This window comes from Lepisosteus oculatus, chromosome 1, assembly GCF_040954835.1.
Source record: "Lepisosteus oculatus isolate fLepOcu1 chromosome 1, fLepOcu1.hap2, whole genome shotgun sequence".
NCBI classification, from domain to species: domain Eukaryota; kingdom Metazoa; phylum Chordata; class Actinopteri; order Semionotiformes; family Lepisosteidae; genus Lepisosteus; species Lepisosteus oculatus.
The window spans coordinates 5,712,764-5,737,926 of record NC_090696.1 but is presented as its reverse complement, the minus strand read 5'-3'; the positions used below and the strand labels follow the sequence as shown (position 1 = coordinate 5,737,926).

General features: G+C 44.8%; 1 protein-coding gene and 4 non-coding genes across 5 annotated transcripts; 2 read left to right on the top strand and 3 right to left on the bottom strand.

The window, feature by feature from the left end:
- Window positions 1–1,300: 1,300 nt before the first annotated feature.
- On the bottom strand, window positions 1,301–14,097 carry tacc3 (transforming, acidic coiled-coil containing protein 3). Its single transcript, XM_015344370.2, has 17 exons — window positions 13,989–14,097; window positions 12,122–12,287; window positions 11,838–11,989; window positions 10,366–10,418; window positions 8,941–10,213; window positions 8,200–8,245; window positions 7,563–7,746; window positions 7,236–7,294; window positions 6,613–6,746; window positions 6,338–6,428; window positions 5,116–5,268; window positions 4,226–4,302; window positions 4,102–4,145; window positions 3,625–3,785; window positions 3,165–3,271; window positions 2,743–2,863; window positions 1,301–1,480 (listed from the first exon to the last, which is right to left on the bottom strand). The coding sequence occupies exons 2-17, from the start codon at window positions 12,284–12,286 to the stop codon at window positions 1,415–1,417; spliced, it is 2,886 nt and encodes a 961-aa protein (XP_015199856.2). The 5' UTR covers window position 12,287; window positions 13,989–14,097; the 3' UTR covers window positions 1,301–1,414.
- A 5,426-nt stretch (window positions 14,098–19,523) lies between these two features.
- On the bottom strand, window positions 19,524–19,642 carry LOC138241754 (5S ribosomal RNA). Its single transcript, XR_011191023.1, has one exon. It is a non-coding gene; the product is annotated as a 5S ribosomal RNA (ribosomal RNA).
- Window positions 19,643–21,310: 1,668 nt separating this feature from the next.
- Window positions 21,311–21,474, top strand: LOC138241403 (U1 spliceosomal RNA). The gene has a single exon (XR_011190632.1). It is a non-coding gene; the product is annotated as a U1 spliceosomal RNA (small nuclear RNA).
- Window positions 21,475–22,849: 1,375 nt separating this feature from the next.
- Window positions 22,850–22,968, bottom strand: LOC138241753 (5S ribosomal RNA). Its single transcript, XR_011191022.1, has one exon. It is a non-coding gene; the product is annotated as a 5S ribosomal RNA (ribosomal RNA).
- A 1,668-nt stretch (window positions 22,969–24,636) lies between these two features.
- LOC138241402 (U1 spliceosomal RNA) lies at window positions 24,637–24,800 on the top strand. The gene has a single exon (XR_011190631.1). It is a non-coding gene; the product is annotated as a U1 spliceosomal RNA (small nuclear RNA).
- The last annotated feature ends 363 nt before the right edge of the window (window positions 24,801–25,163 follow it).

Below are 25,163 nucleotides of genomic sequence, written 5' to 3'. Positions count from 1 at the left end.
TCCAGAAAGACCACTGCAAAGTACATACTCAAGCCTCACCATATTGCACTGAAAACTTGTATAACACCCAACATTGCAGGGATAGTTTAGCTAGCCAAAGGTAAAAGCACAGGTGATAGACTGAGTGAATCTTATGTATACTAAGAACACATGGAAAAAAATTAAAAAGCAATCTGTTCATTGAAAACTGGTAGATGGGTGAGCACCAGCTGCCATTTGAAAATAAATTGACTATGAGCAAACTCATTCAGTCAGAGATAAAACAAGCCAATTACAAAAACAATTACTTAGGCCTGGAGTGTGGACAAAGGCTTCATTTTAGAATATTGGTAACAAAAAAAACAAATGTCAACGGGCCATATTAATCCTTTGCAAACATATGGAGAAGTGGAGGTAGTGACAGATTTTATTTTCTTGGGCTCAAGAACCTCGGCAGATGGCGATTGTAGTCATTAAATCAAAAGACGCTTGCTTCTAGGGAGGAAAGCTATGGCAAATCTGAATAACATACAGTATTAAAGTGCAAAGATATTACATTGTCAACAAAGTAAAACTAAATAGTGAAAGCTGTGGTCTTCCCTGTAGTAACTTTTGGATGTGAGAGTTGGACTATAAGGAAGGATGTGCGTCATAAAATCAATGCTTTTGAACTGTTGGAGAAATTTGAGAGATCCTTAGTCTAATCTAATCAAATCAGTCAATACTCAAGGAAATAAACAGACCGTTCATTGGAAGGATTGACAGTAAAACGAACTCATATACTTTGGCCATATAATGCAAAGACAGGATTCACTGGAGACGGTTGATGTTAGGAAAGACTGAAGGGAAAAGAAGGGACAGCAGAGGTTAAGAGGAAAGACAGTACTACTGGAGTAATGAATTTGAGTTTGCAAGAGCTCAGAGAAGCAGGTGTTGACAGACAGGCCTGGCACACTAAAGTCACAAAGAGTTGGACTCGAATGAACACAAACTTAAATGCACACAGAAAGCAAGAGAAAGTATTTCAAACCAAGAACAGAAGGCACTTCTTTAAACAAAGCGCAAATATGGAATAAGCAACTGTGCTGTCAAAACCTGTAACTGGCTTTCTTCAGGAAATGGCAAGATTAGATCTTTGGATCAAGTGCTTACTAGTAACCAAACTAGCTAGATGAATAACATTCTCTTGAATCTTTATGTTCTTACATGCAAAACGAAAGTAATTAGATGCAGGAAGAAAATGGAGGTTTAAAAAATTGCTTTAAATTACAGAGACCCACAGGTTTAATATCTGAGTAACACAACACTCATTAGCAGTAAGTCAGCGGATCCTGCATTGTTGCTTTATTTCTATGAACAAAGAATTATCTACAACATTTATAAAAACCAATAGATCAGACAAAGAAAACAGAACAAATAAATCATGTTAATAATCTCAGGTTTTTTGCACATTCACTATGAGTTCATCACAAAGCTTGGTGAGTTCCTCATTCTCTTTTTCCTGTGAAAGAAAAAATATACAATTGTAAATATTTTTAAAAGCAAACATGACTATTAATGCACACATGGGATATCCAGCACTAACTGGAGAATTCATTGGGAAGGATAGATTTATTAAGAGATAATATAAAGATTAATAAAACATTTAATATTGATATTTTTATTGGCACTAATCAGTTGCAAATTCTCAGATTGTCAAAGTGATTCTTCAAGCAAAAAGTCCTCATCTTTCCAGAAATGTCTAGTTCTTTATCTTACATTTTCCTAAGCTTCAAAAAGTCTTATAGAGGCGGTGACCACAGATACATCAAGCAACATTAGATCAGGGTCATAACATGTAATGCTAAAAGGTTTAAAACCGTGCATGAAGGTGAATGTGGCACTACTGCTTGTCAACCCATAGTGTGACAGACTTGGGAGGATAGGGATGAGTCCTACTACACAATCGGCGTCAAATCTAAATGATGTCTCATCAACCATGGCATTAAGGTACTATGTGGAGTGGGCAGGACAACACTGAGGCAGTTTGAGATCAAAAGCAGCTCCTGAAGCCAAGTGCACTTGGTTTCTGTTTACTCACATACTGGAACAAGTGATTGACCAGACAGTACACATTTCCATTTAGACAATACAACCTCTAATCTACACAACTGTCAACTAAATCAGTACCAAAACTCTCTCTGGGGCTATTTTGACAAGATATTGCTCTATAAATTTGGAAAAATGTTAAGTTTTTAGCAATTTAGCCAAGAAGGTCAGAGTATCCACTAAAACAACATGTACATCACACTCCTGCATCTCTGGTGAGAGACTGCCGGCATTGTCGCATCTTGGGTTCTGTCAACCTTTATGACACTAATCAATGTCAAGAAGTACTAGGAGATAACATTCAGATTAATTGGCATTCTCATTTTTGACAGATGTATAATAATCTCAATTCTTGCTAATTTTAAACACTGCAAATCAATATTTTTAAAGTACCCATGAAAAGAACTGAATGCCTTCAGCTGTTTAAAAAAAAAAGGTGTGGCTCATTGACTAGACATTAGGTTATAGAAAGTTTCTACTGCCCTCTCAATTAACAGCCCACTGAGACTCTTACAGTCCAAATAAGTCATGCACATCAAAACTCATTTGCCTCAATTAAGACTGAAGGTTTAACGCTAGTACAGGGATAAAAGATGATATCCACTTTCCCATGTTCCTGGTAACCTTGCTCTGAGCAGGTAGAAGTTCCAGACTAGTCAACTTCGATCGATGTACCTTTTGTTCGAGGCTTCTCTCCAACGACTGGATTTTCACCTGTTCCCGGCGCAGCTGTGCCTGCAAAGCTGCCGTTTCCGCCTTCAGCTTTAATCTCACTTGGGCAATCTCTTCATTGGCACTAAAACCAAGCAGAAACATCTGTTCGGGATACTTCTTCATTGAGCACATAAAACATTTATGGTGCATTACTACTTCATGAAATGTTTCATTTGGTTTCTAACCCCAGTGGTCTTTCTGCTGAACAGAAGGGTGGTGTTAGTTACTTTTGTCACAAAACTGCTAAATGAATGTCAAATTAAGACCACTCAACTCAAGGCTGATTAAGAGGGCCAGAATACCTATGAAGTGAGGAAGTTTACTGCAGTTTTGAAGCAATTTGTGTAAGAATCCCCATAGAATTAGAACCTAGGAACACTTACAGGCCTATCTTCTCCTCAGCATGTGCCTTGAGTGTCTGATATCTTTGCTCTTCCTTTTTGATTCTTGCCAAGTAGTCCTGAGCACATTTCTTCAGCGTTTCTTCATTCTGAAAGCATCAAGACATTTCAGATGTCATTAAATCCTTTTGTTCCATTTCCATTACTCATCAAAGACTATATTAAGAACAACCGTTGTGTATGCCGACTTGTATGCGGCAAATATTACATAAAAGCTGTCATTTTCTTGTGAGGAAGAACTGATACAAAACAAAATGGTCAGCACATACCAAATCAATCACAATCCGTAAATTACTAAAGTGATATTTAGGATGACTTCACAAGAAAATCCTTACGAGTTAAACACCAAGATTTCATAATACCTTAAACCACGAAGAACTGTTTATGAAGAAACCCCTCTTGTTTTTCCCCACTTATTTTATCAAGAAGGTTTCCAACTCACTTTTCTGTAGCCTTCAATCACTACTTTCTGCTTCTCAAACCTCTTAAAGAGGTCGGAGAAAGACTTTTCCATTGAGTTCAAGTCCAGAAGGACCTGCTGTTTCTCCTGAAGGGCCTTCTCGATTTCTAAACTAGCAGCTTCCTTCTGCTTCTGGCCTTCATCTGGAAACAAAACACAGAAATCAACACAGGTTATTCTTTGAAGTTACTCTTCAAATTAAGAAACATGTTCAACTGTTTCAAACAGTTGTTGGTAAAAGGTGTCTAAGCCTTGAACAGTTTATAGTGAACGCAAATTTCCAGTAGAGGGCAGTGTAGTACAGTTTATTCAATATATTCTAAAAACCCTTCAGCTGGTGGATCTTAATCAGCTTTTCACAAAAAACCACAGGCCAAATTAAATTCACTGAAGGGCCATGTTATGCACTCCTGCTTTAGAGTGTTAACTTTAAATAGTAAATAAAAAAACTGAACTTACCCATAATTTGAGCTACTGTTGCTTCAAAACCAGACACGATTTTCCTAAACAAAAACAAAAGACTTCAGTTTATGGAGGTTTTAAAATATTTACAACATTTAGTAATATTACAGAACATACATACCCCATTTCTTGGTAATCTATACGTAATTTTTCATATTTGTCCTGCCATTCTGCAATTTCACACTCTTTGTCCTTCACCTTAAAGAGAAAGTGGATATCCTTACTTTCATCCTTCTATGTAGCAGTCTATGTGGTTTCACTAAATTCATCCAAAACCAAACAAATGATGCTGGATTGGCAAGCTGGGTGCTGGTAAAGTAAATGAGACTTATCTGTGCAATACTCTAATGGCATAAAATTAAGCTTTGATACATTTCTTTACTTTAGGTAGAAATAAGAAAATAAAACAAGTGTCTGTATACAGAGTATATAAAATGCAAGAATTTTAGCTTGTGAATCAACTAAAAGGAAAAAACTAAAAGGTTAACTTCACACTAAAAAGTAAAAAAACAGCTTCACTAACATGTATTTTCAGCATGGAATTAACCTTTATCAATCCAGTATCTACAGATTCTAATTTATTCAAAAGACTTACTGAATAAGCCAGGCACAAACGCCCAGAAAACAAAAACACCTTTCAAAAAGGCACATGCTGATCGCAAGACTTTGTTGTGAAGCCAGCCTTATCACTACACGTAACTTGAAGAGAGATGAAAGGGCTTAAGTCCTGAACCAGAAAGATACAAAACCCACAAGCTACACCCATGTTAAAGTACTACATAAAATTAAATAAAAATATTGAATTTATAAATTCTGATGTATAAAAATTAGGTTACATTTTAAGGTGGGAGGGGAGTGGTGTTGTACTTGAGCTATTGCACAACAGCCCACTCAGGATTGAGTTACTTGGTTTAGTTGTGTCCATTTGGAGGAAGGCTCATTCTCCATTAGAAGAAATCTGCCGAGATGGGGCGTGACTTTTACATTTCAATGCGACCAAAAGACTTCTACCTCCAGGCGGACTCTCTCAATGGCAGCATCCATGTCTTTCTGGCTGTATTTCAGAACATCAAAAATGGCATCTTCACCAGCTCCTGGAAGAGGGAAATCGGGAACTAAAGAACCTAAGGCACTGGGGCCTGTGGGTGCCAGCAGATCTGCTTCCTAGAAAGAAAAACCATAGAACTAAATAAAAATCACCTTTATAACCAACACTGGTCAACTGCCAGAAAAGTTTCAAATCAAACAGAAGTGCCAACTGTCTGAAAACCATGACTAAAACGATCACATTGGTACAAAGGAACAAGTTTATTCCATGCTGAAAAGAGAAGGAAGAAAACACAATATTTTGGCCTTGGAGCCTTCTTCAGCAGGGAATAAACCTATTGCTTGTTCCTTTGCAGCCTACACATGCCGACGCAGCTCCCCACCTGAACTACATTGGTACAATTACCTTTCTTTCTAATGCACTCACTTTGCAGCATTGTTCAAGCTAAAAAAAAAAAAAATACATTTACAATCTACAACCTAAACTTCTACACTGAAGAACTAGGGCTTGCCATACCCATTGTCTTTAGACTTTAGACATTAAAAAAAAAACTTGTTACTGGCAGTTTAAGACCTCTAGTTACAGACATAACAGCAAGAACATGACTGTGTAGTAAGACTGAGTGCATTTTGTAAACCAGATACTTCAGACAGTTCAGTTACTGCAACTTTACTATGAGCACTTGCAGAAACATTTAGATTGCACAAGGCTGCTAGAGAGTCAGCCTTAGTGGGAGAAAACATTCACAACCTGAAGAGATCAGATAGTGTAAGATTCGTTCACAAGCTTGCCACTGACAAAGCTAAACTTTCACCAGATACTTGAAGCAGATGAGTTCTTACAGGTCTACACTCTGTCAAAAAAGTACTTTATGAGATCAGAACTCCCAAATTAAATAATGCAGATCACGAGCCAAGGAAACGATGTAACTGTGCTTCACACATGAATACACAGCCATACTGCAACATCACTGCTGTTCTTTTGCCAGAAAGGGTATTTAAGTACCCTACTGAAGCAGAAAAAAAACATGCAAGAAGCCACAAGTCAAGGCAGCCAAAATGTAATCACACTTTACGTTATCCACTAACTCAGGTTTTCCTGCAGCTTATTTCCCATAGCTCATTCTGGGACAGAACTAAATTTGTCCTAAGAAAGATGAGCATCTGAATGTTCAAGAACACTTACTGCTGTTGGGAAGCTTTCAAGAAAGCTGAGTCCTCCGTGCTTGTCTTCAGTCTTCTGCATGCTCTCAGCTCCAGCCTTAAGTGCCTCCATCCTGCAATCCAAACACTGCTTTAATCCACTGAGTAGGTGTAAAAGAATGCAAAGAATTCCTCAACAGCCTTGTTTTGGATCTTGACATTGAAGACATTTGAATAGAGACGAAAAGACTTTTGCTTGCTTATTGAGCACAGATCACCCATTTAAGCTGTTTGTGCTTCAAACAGGAAGATCCGTACCGAGACGCAAGAGGAAGTGGGAGTTGAACTCCGCTCATTTCTGCATATCGGGGAGCAGATTTCTGGGGGCTCTCTCTGAGCAAAGGGTCAAACTTCATGTACAGCGACTGCTTCCTCAAGGCTGATTCTTTGAACTGAATGGGGAAAAAAAAAATCACAATAAAATATTGATGCATATCACCACAGTCATTAACTAGTGTTTCAATTTTCAAACTTTTACCATTTCAGCACCTGAATTACCAGTGTAATGCAAGGCAAAAACCACAAAAGGTTTGTGCATTTAAAATATCCTGTCACTAGCGTATTAGAAAAAGCAAACAAAATTTGTTTTCAACACATTCCGATTCTGAGATTTTAGACCCGAGATGGAAAAAAACAAAAGTGGACTCTACAAAAAATAATAAGTTAATTGCACCCACTTTTCTGCATGTTCAAGTATTATAACTCGGCTAATTTGGGCACACCAAAAGGTTAATTCATGTAAAGTCCAATGTTGAAGTCTTTCCTTGATATGAACTTCAGTTTTGCAAGTAATGAAGGCAAGCCTTATAAACACTAATTGTGAGCACACTAAGAACAGTCTACCCACAATTTAAAATCTGTTCTCCAGTGAACATACTTACTGTAGATGACCCAAATTGCTCCAGATAATCAATTGGGTCATCAAATCCTCCAGAAAGAACTGGAAAAGAAAATGTTTTAATTAAGTATGGACCTTATAATATCCATGCAACGCCTGCATCATATTTCTATTATCTATATTAACAATATATTAGGCTGAAAATACAGCAAAACTGGGGTTTAAGCTTAACACATCACTAAATATTCAACTGCATCTTAATATAAAAATTAAAGTAAACAAATTATGGAACTAAATTATTTGCTAAATTCTGCAACTGTAGTTGGAATAGTCTTACAAATCCAATAAGAGTTATCTAAAAAAGTCTTACATTCTGTCCCCGACATAAATATCTCATTGCATGCCAACTCCGAATTTGACGTGATGGTATTTGTTGCATTCTGCGCCGATTCCGTCAGGCTTCTAGGACACTCTTCGGCCAGATTCTCAGAAATGGCTATAGGCTCTCTCTCTTTGGCACTGCCACCATTATCGCACAGTTCAAAAGTCTCGGTCTGGAAATAAAAAATATCCCTAAGAATCTAATCTTTCCACAACAAAATTCATTTTTGCAAGTTCTATAGGGTCCCCATTGTCTTCACTGCAGATACAACATTACATCAATAATACCTCTTTTACAACAGAACAAGCAACTAATTTAGTTTTGTGCAATGAATTACTAATAACTAAGAATTTCACACATGTTGGAACTGAAACTTAGGCATTTAAACTGAAACGGGCTTTAAAAATTGATCACGAGGGACCACTGCAAGGTCAAACACTTGAATTCAAGCAGTACACAATACACGGCTCATTCTGCAGCTCTCTGATCCCAAGAGCCAAGGAAGGTAGCAGAAAGTGTCGACGATTTGGTAGCATCAGGTCTTGAGCCTTATGTAGGCTATAATTTAAAGCAATGTACAGTCAATTTGCTAAGCACAGTAAGTTACAAAATACCCAATTCTTACTTTGTTTGTTGAAGAGTCCTGAATAACAGTAGATTTCACCTCAGTCCTAGGGGGGGAAAAATAAGGATAAAAAAACTGAAACTTTTCAATTCAAATCGGCTAGTTTCTATGTGAAATAATTACATTTATTCCATTGTTGGAATCTAGATAACATGCTTACCTGCCGATTTTTAAAACTAAATTGAGAACAATTCAATCCAAGCGATCACAACATAAGATGAGCATGTTTTGTATTGTTCTAAACAATTTAAGAACCTCAAATTAAAAAAAAACTCAAGTCAGTGTACTGTAATACTCCTGGCAGGAGTGACTTTTGTACTCTCAAGACAAATGACTGCTTTTACAAGATGAATCATCATGCACCACTGCTTTTCAACACTTAAATATAGGCATGCTAAAAAAAGGGTCTCAAAAATCGATATTTCTGCTCTGGAATTAGTTCAGAGAAGTACATATACTTAAATCTTTTAAGACAAGAAAAATGTGCTAAATGATCATGCATCAGATTTTTAAAGACCTCGACCTAATGACAAATTCAAATGCATTAACTGTTTAAACTAGGAATCACAAATGTCTGAATAGCAGTGTTAAGTTTGTTAAACAAGCCTGTACTACTGGACATATGGAAGCTAGATGCAAAGAGACTAACTTGTGTCCCAAATTAAAATACATAGCTTAATATTCATAACCCAAGGTTAAAGGGTCCAATCCAGTATAAGAGCTTAGGAAACGGATACATACAATGATAGAGTCCCTCTGGAACCACCAACTTCGTCTTCTCCAGGCTTTTCCTCCGGCACGGTCGGCTGGGAAACTGCAGCCTCGGAAGCAGTCTCTTGCACCATGCCAACCTCACAACTACTGTCCAACTTGGATGGACGTTCTGGAGAATTACCGATTTTTGAACCCATCCCAAAGGGGTTAAAACTGGGATCATCGAACGTATCGAAATCAAAGTTGTAGGATGCTTTAGGAATGGGAATGTCAGCTTCAGCAGGCTTGGTGTCTTCTGGTAAGGGTTTGGTCTGGGTGCGTTTTCCATCTGCTGCAACTGCGTTTTTCAGCACGGCCTTGGCACCAGCTGGCCTCTTCCCCAACTTCTTCGGAGGCGGCTTACACTTGGCCTGTCCGTCGTCAAAGTTAAACTCCAGCTTCACTGGTCCATCCTTCAGCTGTGGAGGAGCGTTAGCAGTTGGCTTGTCAGCATCACTTCTAGGAGGGTCATCCTTTATTAAAGAGGTTGTGGGGACGGTGGTGCTGACCTCAGGCCCAGGGGTTTCTTGCAATGGTGGCTTGGCACCTTCTTTACTGAACGAGTCTGGGATCAAACCCAACTCCAAGAGATCCTCAGCCAGTCCACACTTCAGAGGTTCTGCAGCAGACTGGTTCAAATCCAGCCTCTGAGGCACCTCTGTAGTAAGTGCGGAAGTGGTACTGGGCTGGCTCAATCCACAGACAGGAGAGTTTTGGAGCTTTGAGCCTCCAGTCTTGAAAGGATTGATGGAATCCAGACTATCGAAATCAACAGCATAGGAGCCTTTAGCTGGGAGTGGGGAGTTCTGTAGAGTCAGTGAAGATGAAAGAGGGGCAGTGCGGTCCAAGTTGTCCAGAATGTCATCTGCCTTGAGTACAATATCATCCGACTCATTTTTGGCATCTTCTGGTATATCAAAACTGGACGCATCCCTTGCTTTAATTACAACAGGGCTGTTAACCACTTCGGTCTTCAGTCCAGCATCCGAATTATCCATTGATAGAGAAATTGGAAGTGTGGTTGACATGGAGTCATCCGCAGAGGTGATCTCTGAAACACCCCTCTCTGGACTGACTGCCATCTGAGCTGGGGTTTCCACTGTATTCATAGCCTTAACTGGGGAATTCCCAACCTGACTTGAGCTTTTAAAAGGATTAATTGCATCAAGATGGTCAAAATCAATACTGTATTCTCCTTTGCTTTCAATTCTTATCCCATCATCGGGAAAATGAACATCAGTCATGTTGAATCCATTTCCATCTACATTGAAAAAGAAAAAAAAGGCAGAGAGATTAGAATTTAGAAGCATATTAAAAGGTGCTATATGAAATAAAGTTCATTGATGGCCAAAACAAAATGAGAAATTAAGGAAAACACAGTCTTTCCATAAAACTGTGATGTTTTCATATTACCTGACATGGGTTCATCAAATGAAGCCACTTCTTTGGATTCCAAACATGAAGCACTGTAAGCAAAAGAAATTGGGGGAAAAAATGCCATCAGCTGTTTGAAAAACCCTTGGTCATTTGCATTGCACATGGACAGCATTCAAGATCCAGCTGCTCAGTCTCCATGTGCTGATTCACTTATTAATTTGCTATTACTCTATTATTTTATATGATAACATTTTGCTTAGTGTTCTATTACAGTGGTTCTCAAAGTGTCTGTGGACCACTGGTGGTGGTCTGGGAACAGAATTAAGGATGCATGGCTCAACAAGGAAGGACAAAATTTCTCAAGACTGCCTCCAATAACCAATCTGAAGTTGTCCTGAAGGAAACAAAACTGATCTGAAAAAAAACTCAAGCAAGCCTCATATTACTTAACAATGGCTAATTTTACTCAGATTCAATTTCTATATGGAGATACTCACCGCCAGTAAACAGTGAAAAATACTCACTATCCAGAGCTCACACAACAAAGTATGTAGAAAACATTAAAAATGCCTGCTCATGAGATATCAGATGCGAATTTTAGACTAATTTTACCACCTCCAACAAAGGCCTCACTCCATAAAGCCCATGTCACACACCAAAACAGCAATTATTCTTATAACCAAGTTTACACAGGTCTCAACCTCTTGGAAAAATGTTTCATTTACTTCTAAACACACACTGTTGCTTCCTCAAGCAAAATGCTCACAACAAATCCTGGCCTTTCCTCAGCTCCTCCTCTGCCACAATCATCAGTTCTCCTTTTGTTACAGCCAGATGGATAAGCCTAGCAACTGGTCTTAAAAAATCATTAAAATGCTAATAGGTCAAATTCACCACTTCTGGTATATAAAGGTATTAAGGTATTGACATTCAAGAACACTGACCTAAATGTCATGCAGTTAAATAGGCATATCCAAACATGTAAAGTCTTAACCTTGAAAGACCTTGAAATTAAAGTGGTTTAAAACATACAACATTACAATTTTACCCAAGAAGTAAGATGCAATGCTGACTTTGTAATTTTTCTGCAAAATATTTCAGACTTCAAAACAAGCAGGAGACTCCTGCAAAGTAAGGCAAAAGGGAAAGGACTCCTGGTCCCAAAATCTTTGCTCAGAAAATAAACCTAAAAAGCACAGTAAAATGAAGAATTAAGACTGTAGAAGTTGTAGTCACTCTAAAATAAGTATTGAGAGCTCAAAAGAGTGTCCTATTTCAGTAGGCTTGGTCACAAAAAGTCCAGGTAAACTCAACATTTGCCAGACTCTTCCTTTGTGACCTCTCATACACAGTACTCTAGGGCACAGCTCTTGGGCAAGAACACCTTTGCCTATCCCTTCCTCTCCCCTCAGGAAGCACAGAAAAAAGAACAGTGGCAGCAGGTATAAAGAGTAAGAATACTGGTGGATTCCTGTTCTACCAAACGCAAACCCACATCAGCAGCTCACCCTGTGATGGCAGCAGGGTGGTTTTCCAGGGAAAGAGTTTCCATAGCCTTGGTGCAGTCATCCAGACCATCAGCACGCTCCACCTGGCTTCCCTTGTTTGACGAGACAATCTTGCGCGTCACGGGGTCTCGCAAGGGCGTCTGAAAACAGACCTGAAACAAAAGGGAGACGTGGCAACTGTACCCATCTTCTCCAACACAGGTGTTCAAGGGCTTAATTAAAAAGATCCAACGGAGCTCATTTGGAAAGAGGATTGCGTTTTACACAGTTCAGAAGTTCTATACCTTCACTCCCTTTGCCAAGCTTTTAGGAGGCATGTTTTCCTTTTGGGACTGGCGCAAGATGGAGGGTCTTCCTGTGGGCTGCAGGATATCGCAAGTCTCCAAACTGATGCAGCTTCGTGCAGGATCCACGCCAAAGTTTTCATCGTTCACGGCAACCACACTCATCCTGCGAGCAGACAGCCAGTGTGAGTGACAGGCCACGCCCAGAGTGCCAGCTCCACAGCTGGGCTGGCAGATAACAGTGGAGACCAATTTGGAAAAGCACACTCAGCATGACTCCACTGTCAATACCACTTCATATCCACTATATCACTCACCTTCAGCACAAATTCACTGTACCTTTAGTTACTACACAGTGGACATGATTCGGTCCACTCATTGCTTTCAGCCCTCATTAACTGGATTATGTACAGTATATGTTTGAATTTTAAAACAAAAACTACATACAAGTCAGGAGTAGAGTGCCGGGTGTCATTTTCCATACTGAATTAAGAATTTGGGATTTTTTAAAAAAGAATCACATGCAGTTTGACCTCACTAAATGTGTGACAGAGCAAAAAACAGTTTCCCAGATTTCTTGTGAAAAGATATAAATCCTTAAACCTCTTTGAAGGCAACCACTGCAGAACTAATCTAGTATGTACTAAACATTGTGTAAATGCTCAACTTATTTACTGATGTTTAGGAAACAGTGCATTCCATGACTATAAAACCACTGGCCACACACAGCAACACAGGCTGAAACACAGCAGCTTCCAGTCCTGTAGTCCAACCAAAACAATGAATTTCATTATGGCAGTGTCATCACAAGACCAGAACAAAAAACAAGACTCCCAAGCAGGGGCGGAATGACATGTTCCAGAAACCTTGAGATACAGCCCATGTGACCATACTGGAAAGCACTGATTTTTCACTTGGCTCTTTTATTGTAGGTGACAAAGAACGTGTCCCTATCGTGTCTGAAGATTTACCATTTTAAACACAAAGATGTTATCTTGCGGGAGGGGCTATCAGAAGCCAGAAACGATAAAAGTCCAACTCTAGGACCTGTGGTTGAATTCAAATAGCACAGGCATAAAACCCATTCACGACATAAAAAGAAAGACGAATTATCTCTCTCTCACCGACAGTCTGTACTTCGCAAGATTACGTCACCGCATAGAGAGGACCTCCCAGCCCCGTTTAAACATGTGAGGACAAGAAAGCAAGTTCCATGCACGTTTCCCGGAACTGAGCCGAAAGGATGCAGCGATCATCTGATTTTATTACATCCTCATCGATCATTAGCAAAGATGAGCAACAAAGACGTTATCGCCTGTACTGTGGGTTCAGGCGATAGACCGCGTCTTAAACTTGAAAAACGGGCTTCGACAGACTAAAGAGAGATTCACACGTAACTGGCAATTTCTAAAAACTCACCCAGGTGACAGCTTTCCTCCAAGAAGTCTGATTGTCACAAACAGGCCTGCAGTTCGGCGTTGCGTTCAGTGATTTAGCAACACTTAATGACACGATCATGACTTATCCAGCCATTGAAGCAGGCAGCCGCGAGTGAACACGGCCTCACACCCGCACACATGAACTGTCTTTCGGCTGACCCGCATCACAGCAACGCCGCAATTCATCCGTCCCATCACGAATAAAGCAGCTCGAAAGTGAAGACGTACTGCGGCTTACCCGGTGAAACCTGGCCGACAGATAATTTTCCGTTTTCCCTTACAGGCGCAAAATCCAAAACACAACTACCAAGAAAGCTGCGATTCTCCCCGTAACCCCGCTGTCTGCCCAGAGACGATTTCCATCAAAAATAAAAAGCGCCGAAACATGCAACAATTACTTCTAAAGCCCGGCACAAACTCATACGTACCTCGAACGACGAGTAAAACAGCATCAAACGCGAACAGCTTTCTTCACACTCAAGTCCGTACCTGACGTTCAAGCGCTGCAAACCGCCCAGTACATTTTAAATTTAAACCGAGGCCAGCAGCCAATCGGGAAAGGGAGCACGTCAGCAAATGGGTGTTTTTTTAAGACAAACCAGCCAATGGCGACTGAGGACAGACGGAGCTGCGAGATAAGGGTACGTCACCATGATTGATTGCCGAATAACCCAATAGGATGGAGAAACGACGAGCTCGAGCGCTGCGTTACTAGTTAAAGAGGAGGATTGTGTCAGCGGAAGCTGTGTTTTTCTGAGCTTGTTGATGACATATAATCAGTCTCTGAATTCGTTGTGCCATTGATTGACAGAAGTGTATATATGTCGACAGTGCAAATGTACGATGCACGTGTCCTGAGCAGCGCTAAAAGTTTTTTTTTTCCGTGAATGTGTGGTCAGCATTAGTGTTACTGCCACCAAACCGAGTTTCATCCCGGGAAAAGTGAAGCCGAATTATAAAACGAGGGCTGGTTTCATCTGATACATCTCCATGTCTCTGTGATCAGTAACACTTTTACACTGGCAGTGGTAGTTTCCTCTCCTCCGGCAAAAAAAAAAAAACAGAGGGTGTCTGGTCTACTGTAATGATACCAGCAGAACCTAAAACAAAACGGGAAAACGTGATTAGAACCACATCAAACAAAATTGTGGGCAAAGGATTTTGTGGTCACTCTCGTTTCAGTTTTAGTGCCTTTTGTGAATTTTTTTTAAACGATATTCTGTTAAACAGGACATATTAAAAATGGAAATCATAATAATTCCTTATACTTATATAGCGCTTTTCTGGACACTCCACTCAAAGTGCTTTACAGGTAATGGGGACTCTCCTCCACCACCAGTGTGCAGCCCCACCTGGATGATAGATAGATAATACTTTATTAATCCCGTAGGGAAATTGATGTGTTACAGCAGTCCAGCCTAAGACAAGCAAAAACAGACTTAAGAATAGTTATAAAACAAAAGACAACAAAATAAAAAATAAATACATAGGTGTGTGCAAAATGTGATGATCATAGTCACTGTAAAAGCAATAAAATATGTGCAAAATGTGCATAGGTTTATACAGACTGATTGATGGGATGATGCGACAGCAGCCCATACTGCACTCACAGTACACTCACCACACAGGAGCTCTTGTGGAAGAGAACAGAGATGAAGCCAGTTCATAGATGGGGGTTATTAGGAGGCCATGATTGGTACAGGCACTGGTTCATTTAACTTGGAACAATGCCATACATTAGAATTCACAGGTGAAGATTGCTGATCCGTGTGCCTAAGGAAGTATCCAAATATCCACAGAGCTCGGACTGTCTGTGTCCAACAAACCAACTAAGTTGGACTAAGTTAGGACTAGGCTTAGAGAAAAAATAAGCAATTTATATCACTTCTAGTTAAGATCACTACTGGAAAGGGATTTGATCACAGGGAGATGTAACTCTGGGCTTTACTCTCAGACATACTCTCAAAACTGTTTTTTTTTTTAAGTGGGATGATGAATTCGGAACTTAATTCTCAGGTGTAATCACTGAATTTCACACATGTAAAGCCGCCCTTGGCCTGTTGCAATACATTTCTTCAGCAGAAGCATTTAAACACAAAATAAAGTACAGAGGGGAGCTCAGGAGATCTCCATTAAATTTAACGTGAAAGAAAAGCACAAAGAGTGGTAGCAGCATGGAACAAACTAAAAGGACAGGTGGAACACTGCTGGATGAGATCCACTGATTAATGAGTTATACCAAGCCAGCACACAAGTGCCCTTTCATCTTCTACTAAAAACATCATTGTTAAATTCAGTGTGCTCATCTACTCATCAGGCATCGTTTTAGATCATCTTTGAGATAGTGTTACAAGACAGAGTATGAATAAATAAAATAGAAGTATATAAAAAGAACACCAGGACCTGACAACACCTTGCCTTGCAAACAGATTGTCAAAGGTAATGATTGTACACTGAGAGGGTCGATACCATGATCACATAGCTGATGGAGAAGTGCCTTTCTCTGTGGTGCTGTTGGCAACAAGCCGTAGTATTTTTCCCCAGAGCTTTAGAAAATGAAAGGTGTTGGAAGTCATAGGAATGCACTGTGCTTTGAGCTCCTGGATTGTCTTATTATGGACAACATGCAGTTCAGCAGACAAATACAGCAAAGAGAGCCGGGGTATGAACCACAGTTTCCAAAATGTATCCGTGCTCTCCCAGTCTAGGAGTGATAGATGAGAGTGGTAGATGGCCTCAATAATGCTCCATATATTTGTATGTAAATGTATTATGATGTCTCTATATTGTAAATGTCTGTAGATCTTATGTTGATTATATATGATGTGGCAACAGTGATTTTTTTATTGGTCATGCCAACAAAACTTCTTGAATTGAGTGGTGACATTGTGGCTAAGGATCTGCACCTGTGGCTGGAAGGTAAAATCCAGGGGCTGGCAGAGGAATCCTACCCCATTGGGCCCCAGCTGCTCCAGGGGTGCTGTACAATGGCTGACCCTGCTATCTAACCCCAAGCTTCTCCTCATGTCTGTGTCTCATGGAGAGCAAGCTGAGGTATGCAAAAAAGTTTTGGCAGGTGACTGTGTGTTGATTGGGGAACCATTAACCAGCATCTAATCAACGTCTAATCAATTGTCCTACTGAGATGGCAGGGGAGATACCTTGATCAGCCTGTAGGTGGAGTAGTTGGATTGTTTTCTTGTTTTGTGGGAGCAGTGTTTGTTTTGCAGTTTTTGAAATGGCAACCTTTGGATCCCGCAAGAATGCTGTACGTTTTGAGCTTTTGGATGACCTCTTCATGGATCGTGTGCAGTTCAGCAGAAAAGTGTTACAGAAGGAGCTCGGCTTTGAACCTCGGAACTTGGATTTCATCTTCGCTCTCCCAGGTCAGAAAGCATTTGAGGTTCTATTTGCTACCTATCCTCTGTTTGAACAATGCGTGGATGTGTTTGAGGCAAAAAGAGGGAAAGTTCCTGCACTTGAGAAGATCAACTTGCAGCCTCTGACACAGAGAGAGAGGAAAACGGTGCATGTTGTTATGTTCTCGGAACTGGCAAAGACGGAGGACATTCACACCTGGCTTAACCAGTACTGCACCGTCCACCATGGAACTGAGGTTAGAGATGTTGACGGTATAAAAACAGGAGCAGGGAAATTCGAAGTTCGCTTGCTACCGGACAGCGTAAATGGACGCTTAAGGCACCTGCCCTCTACAATCCGGCTGGGCGCCTGCAATGGCTATGTGTTTTATGTGGGACAACCAAAGGTGTGTCGGCGCTGTGGTGCTGTGGGACATCTGGCATCGTCCTGCACTGTGAAATGCTGCAAGACCTGTGGCAAACAGGGACATTTAGCCTCTGACTGTTCAATGCTGCCAAAGTGCAATTTATGTGGCTCGGAAGGACACGTTTTTAAGAACTGCCCTCACGCCTACGCCAATAAACTCAAAATGAGAAAGGATGAGGCAGTGCTTGTTTCAGCCAAACCGGCCCGAAAAGCCAAAGCAAACAACAAGTCAAACAAAGAACCCTTGTTGGACAAAGACTCTCAGCCTCCAGCCAGGATCAGTCCTGCTGTGGCTCCGGGGCTGGTGGAAGAGAAATCCACTACGCCCCCACAACCGCAGACTGCACCAGACAAGCACGAGGGTTTGAAAACCCCCGAGAACAGCGAGGACCCCTCCCCCACTCCTGCTCCTCAGAACGAGGGCCAGTGTGGGGCCCCCCGGTGGAGCGGGTCCAGCGAGGATACCCAGGATTCAGCGGAGCTGCTTTTCTCAGACTCTGCAAGTGCTACAGATGCCCTCCTCTCCTCCATCCAGTCCATCACGAAGGATCTGCGGCAGCTGGTGGGTGAGGGGGAAGAGGAGACCATCCTAATGAAGGCTCATTCAGAGGATGGCTGGCAGGAAATTGGTAAGAAGAAAAAGAAGAAGGTAACAGGTGAGACAGAAGAGAAATGTGTTTTGTAAAGACTGGTTCCACTTTCTTATGTAATATGGCTCTAAACATAATTTCTCTTAACACCAGAGGTATCAATGACAGAGTTAAATGCCAGTCTGTCTTTGATTACCTCCAGCAGAGAGAGGGAGATGTGTTGATGTTGCAGGAGTGTGCTTTAGCCTATCAAGAGAGGTATAAAAGCTTTGAAGATAGGTGGGATAAAGGGCCTTCTGTTTGGTCAGGGGACAATAACAACAGAGCCTCTGGCGTGGCCATTCTTTTCAAAGGATGGGCATTCAAATTGAAAAGTATTCAGAGGGTAATAGCTGGCAGGTTGCTGTGTGTGGATGTGGAATGGGGGACCGTTAACCTGCGGCTAATCAATGTGTATTGTCCTACTGAGGTGGGAGGAAGGGTGGAGCTACTCAAGGCACTCTCCCCTATTGTTATGTAGCACAGACGTGATAGTGGGAGGGGATTTTAATTGTATCTTAGAGCACACAGACAGGCAGTCTAGCTCTCCGATAAAATTGGATTCCAGCTCACTGGCCCTGCAAAACTTAGTTCAAGACTTTAAACTCTCAGACACATATAGATGTCTATATCCCACAACAGCAGGATATACATGGTCAGGGAGGAATAGCAGGTCCAGAATTGACTCTTGCTTTGTCTCAGAGAGAGTGAAAGTTGTTGGGGTCACTCTTCAGCCTGTCTTCTTCTCAGATCATCAGGCTTTAGGGTGTAGAGTGGAACTCCAGGGCGGGACTGTCTTTGGCCCAGGCCTCTGGAAACTCAACACAAAGCTGCTAGAGAACGAGGGGGTAGTATCCCGCTACAAGGAGAAACTATCACAGTGGCTGTCCTTGCAGTGTCTGTACGGGTCAGTAGGAGAGTGGTGGGAGGAGGTGAAGGTGAGGACAAAGGCCTTTTTCATGGCTGAGGGAAGGAAGGCTGCTGCCAGACGGCGAGGAGTGCTAGCCAGGAAACAGAGGCAGCTGCAGCGTCTCTACACGATGCTGCACAGTGGCTCCGATGTGCTCGAGGATATCACCCTTTTAAAAAAGGACCTACCCGATATTGCTACGAAGCTGCTGTGCATTTTCCTGGCCTCTGTGCTGAGAGGCTTTGCAACAGCGCCTGCAGCGCGTACCTGGACTTATTTTTCCAGGCTCTGGGTAGGTTTTACATAATATTCGATATTCGTTTTACAGCCGTTTTTTTTCATATGAGTCACACGCATGCCATTCAAAGGGCCACTTTAGCGATGAGCAGATTGATCCATGTTTCTTGTGCATCTGAAGGGATGTGAGGGAGCTTCTCTTTCTGAACTGGCATGCCTTAAAAATGGACGACCGTCGCGATACCGTTTGCCAGTCAGTGTTGCTGGATGAAACAAAAGTGGGAAGATTGTAATGTTTGGTCTTTTCGTGAGCACCCCGGGAAATAAATGTCCATAGTCGAGGGTTTTTCCTCCCAAAGCCTACGGCACCAGCGGCGACCCCTGCTGGCCGGGAGAGCAAAAGCTTACAGCACCTGGTATTCCCAGGCGGTCTCCCATCCAAGTACTAACCAGGCCCGACCCTGCTTAGCTTCCGAGATCAGACGAGATCGGGCGTGTTCAGGGTGGTGTGGCCGTAAGCGAAAGCAACGGCGCCTGACTCGCTACTTGAAGCTGTGTGTGGCGGGGGCTCCGGGCCCCCCGGGCGGGACTCAAGGATCGTTCGTGTGCAACTCTTTGGAAAGGAGCTGCTTTCCAAATCGCATTGCGTGCCTGGATGTTGGCGACTGTGCGACTGTGCTCCCGTGCTCCCTTCAGTTGCCTGGCCCTGCTCTTGCCCCGCACTGGAGCAGGACAAAGAAACTGCACGGAGGAGCACCAGGCAAGTCTTTTCCAGACAAAAACCTCCGGTGCACAGCACACTGCAAACATTTCGGGGCTGTCGCGTGTTTATTTCAGCACATCCATCAAGCGCCGCGGCTGAACGCGCGGCGCCTCCGCCCTCTTGTGGCCTTGCGGCGTCAGAGCAAGAGGCTCCTTCTCGCTGCCCTTCCGCTGTGTTGCAGGGCCCCGAGAGGGAACCCGGAGCGCGCACTGATGGGTGACACCGCCGTGACTCCTTCTCGAGAGAGACGCCCTGGGATTTGGAACGGCCAAGGAGGGTCAGGACACCTCGGTTTGACGCCTCCCCCCGAAGGACGGCGCCTGTTTGTGCAGCAGAGTGTCGCCATCAGGAGGCTGGGGCATAAGAGGGCCACACAGCCCGCAGGGTGAGCGCTCCCTACTGGTCCCAGTCACACCTCTTGCAGGAGCAGCAGCAACCGGAGCTTTCCCGGGGGCCGGCCAGGCTCACACCTGCTGGGCTGCCGGGGGTGAGCCCAGTCGAGAGTCGCAGGGCGAGACCTAGTCACCGGGGAGAAACGATACAAGTGAAGGATTGCTCGGCTCTCGGCACTTGAAAAGACCGACAAATGACTCGTTCCCGCCGGAGCTGATTGTACCCGCATGTGTGGTGTCGTCCTCTCCCCCCGCCCCGCTGTGTTTGCTGTATTGTCTCTGAAGCCGGCCCCCCCGAGACGAGACGGGCTGTTCCTGTGCCCCAATTAACACTTTACAGGTGCCATTCCCCGGCATTGTGGCCATTGTCGGTGCTCACACGCGATAAGATAAGGCGGAGGAGAGCGGGGCATGCCCAGCGCCAGACATTCAAGGAGGGGGCAGTGCGAGGTGAGGTGAGGTGAGGTGCGACACGACACGCCGGAGCCCCGACGCTGCTAACGCGGAGCACTTGTTGGACCGGCATCGAAAGGACGTGTGCGCACGGAGCGAGCCTTCCCTGCGGCGGAGCGCGGGAACTTTCTCCCCCCCGCCCCCGCTGCAGGAGTTGTGTGCGCTGCAGCGGTGCCGAGAGAAAAGCACAGAAGGCAGCAGGCTCTGGAGAGCAGGTAAGAGACGGAGCCTTGTGGGCAGGCGAGCAGGCTCGTTTTTTTGGAAATTGCTGAAAAGGTTTGTTCGGTGTGTGGCAGGCGCACGTCGCGAGCTTGCGTGGCGATCTGCCGGCCTGGTGATATGTAAATGAGGCCGAATTGCATCCCGGGACATGCTGCGGATGCGAAATGGCGACTGCAGATGTGTAGGAAACGACGCGCTCGTTTTCTCGCTTTGCCCTCGCTTTTGAGTGTTAGTGTGGCGTGTGAGTGTGCGAAAGAGTGGGCCCAGCAGGAGGCGGTGGCGTGCGGGGCGAGGAGCTGGCCTAGGCTGCGAGTACTGTGCTGTGAGTGCGGGCCGCTTGCAGGGGCCTGTCCAACTCATACTTACCTGGCAGGGGAGATACCTTGATCAAGAAGGAGGTTCACCCAGGGCGAGGCTCGGCCATTGCACTCCGGCTGTGCTGACCCCTGCGAATTCCCCAAATGTGGGAATCTCGACTGCATAATTTCTGGTAGTGGGGGACTGCGTTCGCGCTCTCCCCTGATGTGCTTGGTCCAAAATCAGATGCAACAGTGCGGGCGGCTTTGCCTTCTGCTGGGGAGCTGTGCCGGGTGCCCCTGAAGCGGCTTTCAGAGATGGGGGGTCACTGCAGAAACGCCCCGGGGTTTTTCGCGAGCACCGCCTGACAACGTGGTCCTCCTTTTCATGCCCGCTACAGCCATAACGCTATTTGTATAACCACAAAAAACAATCTTGTGCTTATACACGTTAAATGTTCACCTCGTGACAAGGTACTTCAATTGTGATCTTTCAGCTTGTCTGACCCTGGTGGTCTGGCTGACTTTTGCTTCTTCCGCTCTCTGTCCGGGGACAGTAATCCTTTATTGTTTCTCTCACACTCCATCAGTTTGACTTTGTAGTTCAGTCTGTTGCCCGTGTGTGTGTACCAGTTTGTAGTGCCATGTAACCTGACGTCCTGCACTCATAATATAGAGAGAGAGAGAGAGATAAATACTGTATATCTTAAGAACAAAATCCAACACCAAAAGCTCTTCATGAGTCGTTATACCCCAGCATTGAAACCGAGTTCTTACCGGCATGCAACACATTGCTAATCCAACCAGAAGATCAAGGTGTGATGGTCAACTTGAAGTGCATGAAGTAAGAGTAAAACGATGTACCCCGAAGCAGGACCACAATTCGAAAGGAGTGGATGCCACTATTTCTCGTATTTTCTTAGTTATAGGTCCATGGAAGCATTTCAAGCTAATTACACTACTCCTCCTGGACATGAATTCCCTTTTCAAAGCGAGTCTTTTTGCTGTAGTTTGCATGGTTTAGGATGCAGATCGAGGTTAGCCTTGATTTGGTCATGGGGGCCTCGGTACTGTATGCTAATGCTAAAGACAGTTCACCAGTTTTCTGATTGTTGGGTTCTGTATCAGTGCAGGAATGTCAAATAGTGAATGGCTGTACCTCTGTTGTATCCGTGCTCAATGAACGAAATCGGTTATAAATGAATGTATGTATATTTGTACGCAAAACGAGTTGTTTATTGACTGACCTTCAATTGCAGATTTAGAGGCAGCTTCGATATTCGTTTTACAGCCGTTTTTTTTCATATGAGTCACACGCATGCCATTCAAAGGGCCACTTTAGCGATGAGCAGATTGATCCATGTTTCTTGTGCATCTGAAGGGATGTGAGGGAGCTTCTCTTTCTGAACTGGCATGCCTTAAAAATGGACGACCGTCGCGATACCGTTTGCCAGTCAGTGTTGCTGGATGAAACAAAAGTGGGAAGATTGAAATGTTTGGTCTTTTCGTGAGCACCCCGGGAAATAAATGTCCATAGTCGAGGGTTTTTCCTCCCAAAGCCTACGGCACCAGCGGCGACCCCTGCTGGCCGGGAGAGCAAAAGCTTACAGCACCTGGTATTCCCAGGCGGTCTCCCATCCAAGTACTAACCAGGCCCGACCCTGCTTAGCTTCCGAGATCAGACGAGATCGGGCGTGTTCAGGGTGGTGTGGCCGTAAGCGAAAGCAACGGCGCCTGACTCGCTACTTGAAGCTGTGTGTGGCGGGGGCTCCGGGCCCCCCGGGCGGGACTCAAGGATCGTTCGTGTGCAACTCTTTGGAAAGGAGCTGCTTTCCAAATCGCATTGCGTGCCTGGATGTTGGCGACTGTGCGACTGTGCTCCCGTGCTCCCTTCAGTTGCCTGGCCCTGCTCTTGCCCCGCACTGGAGCAGGACAAAGAAACTGCACGGAGGAGCACCAGGCAAGTCTTTTCCAGACAAAAACCTCCGGTGCACAGCACACTGCAAACATTTCGGGGCTGTCGCGTGTTTATTTCAGCACATCCATCAAGCGCCGCGGCTGAACGCGCGGCGCCTCCGCCCTCTTGTGGCCTTGCGGCGTCAGAGCAAGAGGCTCCTTCTCGCTGCCCTTCCGCTGTGTTGCAGGGCCCCGAGAGGGAACCCGGAGCGCGCACTGATGGGTGACACCGCCGTGACTCCTTCTCGAGAGAGACGCCCTGGGATTTGGAACGGCCAAGGAGGGTCAGGACACCTCGGTTTGACGCCTCCCCCCGAAGGACGGCGCCTGTTTGTGCAGCAGAGTGTCGCCATCAGGAGGCTGGGGCATAAGAGGGCCACACAGCCCGCAGGGTGAGCGCTCCCTACTGGTCCCAGTCACACCTCTTGCAGGAGCAGCAGCAACCGGAGCTTTCCCGGGGGCCGGCCAGGCTCACACCTGCTGGGCTGCCGGGGGTGAGCCCAGTCGAGAGTCGCAGGGCGAGACCTAGTCACCGGGGAGAAACGATACAAGTGAAGGATTGCTCGGCTCTCGGCACTTGAAAAGACCGACAAATGACTCGTTCCCGCCGGAGCTGATTGTACCCGCATGTGTGGTGTCGTCCTCTCCCCCCGCCCCGCTGTGTTTGCTGTATTGTCTCTGAAGCCGGCCCCCCCGAGACGAGACGGGCTGTTCCTGTGCCCCAATTAACACTTTACAGGTGCCATTCCCCGGCATTGTGGCCATTGTCGGTGCTCACACGCGATAAGATAAGGCGGAGGAGAGCGGGGCATGCCCAGCGCCAGACATTCAAGGAGGGGGCAGTGCGAGGTGAGGTGAGGTGAGGTGCGACACGACACGCCGGAGCCCCGACGCTGCTAACGCGGAGCACTTGTTGGACCGGCATCGAAAGGACGTGTGCGCACGGAGCGAGCCTTCCCTGCGGCGGAGCGCGGGAACTTTCTCCCCCCCGCCCCCGCTGCAGGAGTTGTGTGCGCTGCAGCGGTGCCGAGAGAAAAGCACAGAAGGCAGCAGGCTCTGGAGAGCAGGTAAGAGACGGAGCCTTGTGGGCAGGCGAGCAGGCTCGTTTTTTTGGAAATTGCTGAAAAGGTTTGTTCGGTGTGTGGCAGGCGCACGTCGCGAGCTTGCGTGGCGATCTGCCGGCCTGGTGATATGTAAATGAGGCCGAATTGCATCCCGGGACATGCTGCGGATGCGAAATGGCGACTGCAGATGTGTAGGAAACGACGCGCTCGTTTTCTCGCTTTGCCCTCGCTTTTGAGTGTTAGTGTGGCGTGTGAGTGTGCGAAAGAGTGGGCCCAGCAGGAGGCGGTGGCGTGCGGGGCGAGGAGCTGGCCTAGGCTGCGAGTACTGTGCTGTGAGTGCGGGCCGCTTGCAGGGGCCTGTCCAACTCATACTTACCTGGCAGGGGAGATACCTTGATCAAGAAGGAGGTTCACCCAGGGCGAGGCTCGGCCATTGCACTCCGGCTGTGCTGACCCCTGCGAATTCCCCAAATGTGGGAATCTCGACTGCATAATTTCTGGTAGTGGGGGACTGCGTTCGCGCTCTCCCCTGATGTGCTTGGTCCAAAATCAGATGCAACAGTGCGGGCGGCTTTGCCTTCTGCTGGGGAGCTGTGCCGGGTGCCCCTGAAGCGGCTTTCAGAGATGGGGGGTCACTGCAGAAACGCCCCGGGGTTTTTCGCGAGCACCGCCTGACAACGTGGTCCTCCTTTTCATGCCCGCTACAGCCATAACGCTATTTGTATAACCACAAAAAACAATCTTGTGCTTATACACGTTAAATGTTCACCTCGTGACAAGGTACTTCAATTGTGATCTTTCAGCTTGTCTGACCCTGGTGGTCTGGCTGACTTTTGCTTCTTCCGCTCTCTGTCCGGGGACAGTAATCCTTTATTGTTTCTCTCACACTCCATCA

Excerpts from the sequence above, each read along its gene's own strand:
- tacc3 (XM_015344370.2), bottom strand. The coding sequence starts at position 12,286 with ATGAGTGTGGTTGCCGTGAACGATGAAAACTTTGGCGTGGATCCTGCA. Across the intron at positions 6,747-7,235 it reads AGCAATTTGGGTCATCTACA|TTCAAAGAATCAGCCTTGAG; the intron begins GTAAGTATGTTC and ends TTCCCCATTCAG. Across the intron at positions 2,864-3,164 it reads GCTGAGGAGAAGATAGGCCT|TGCCAATGAAGAGATTGCCC; the intron begins GTAAGTGTTCCT and ends GCTTGGTTTTAG.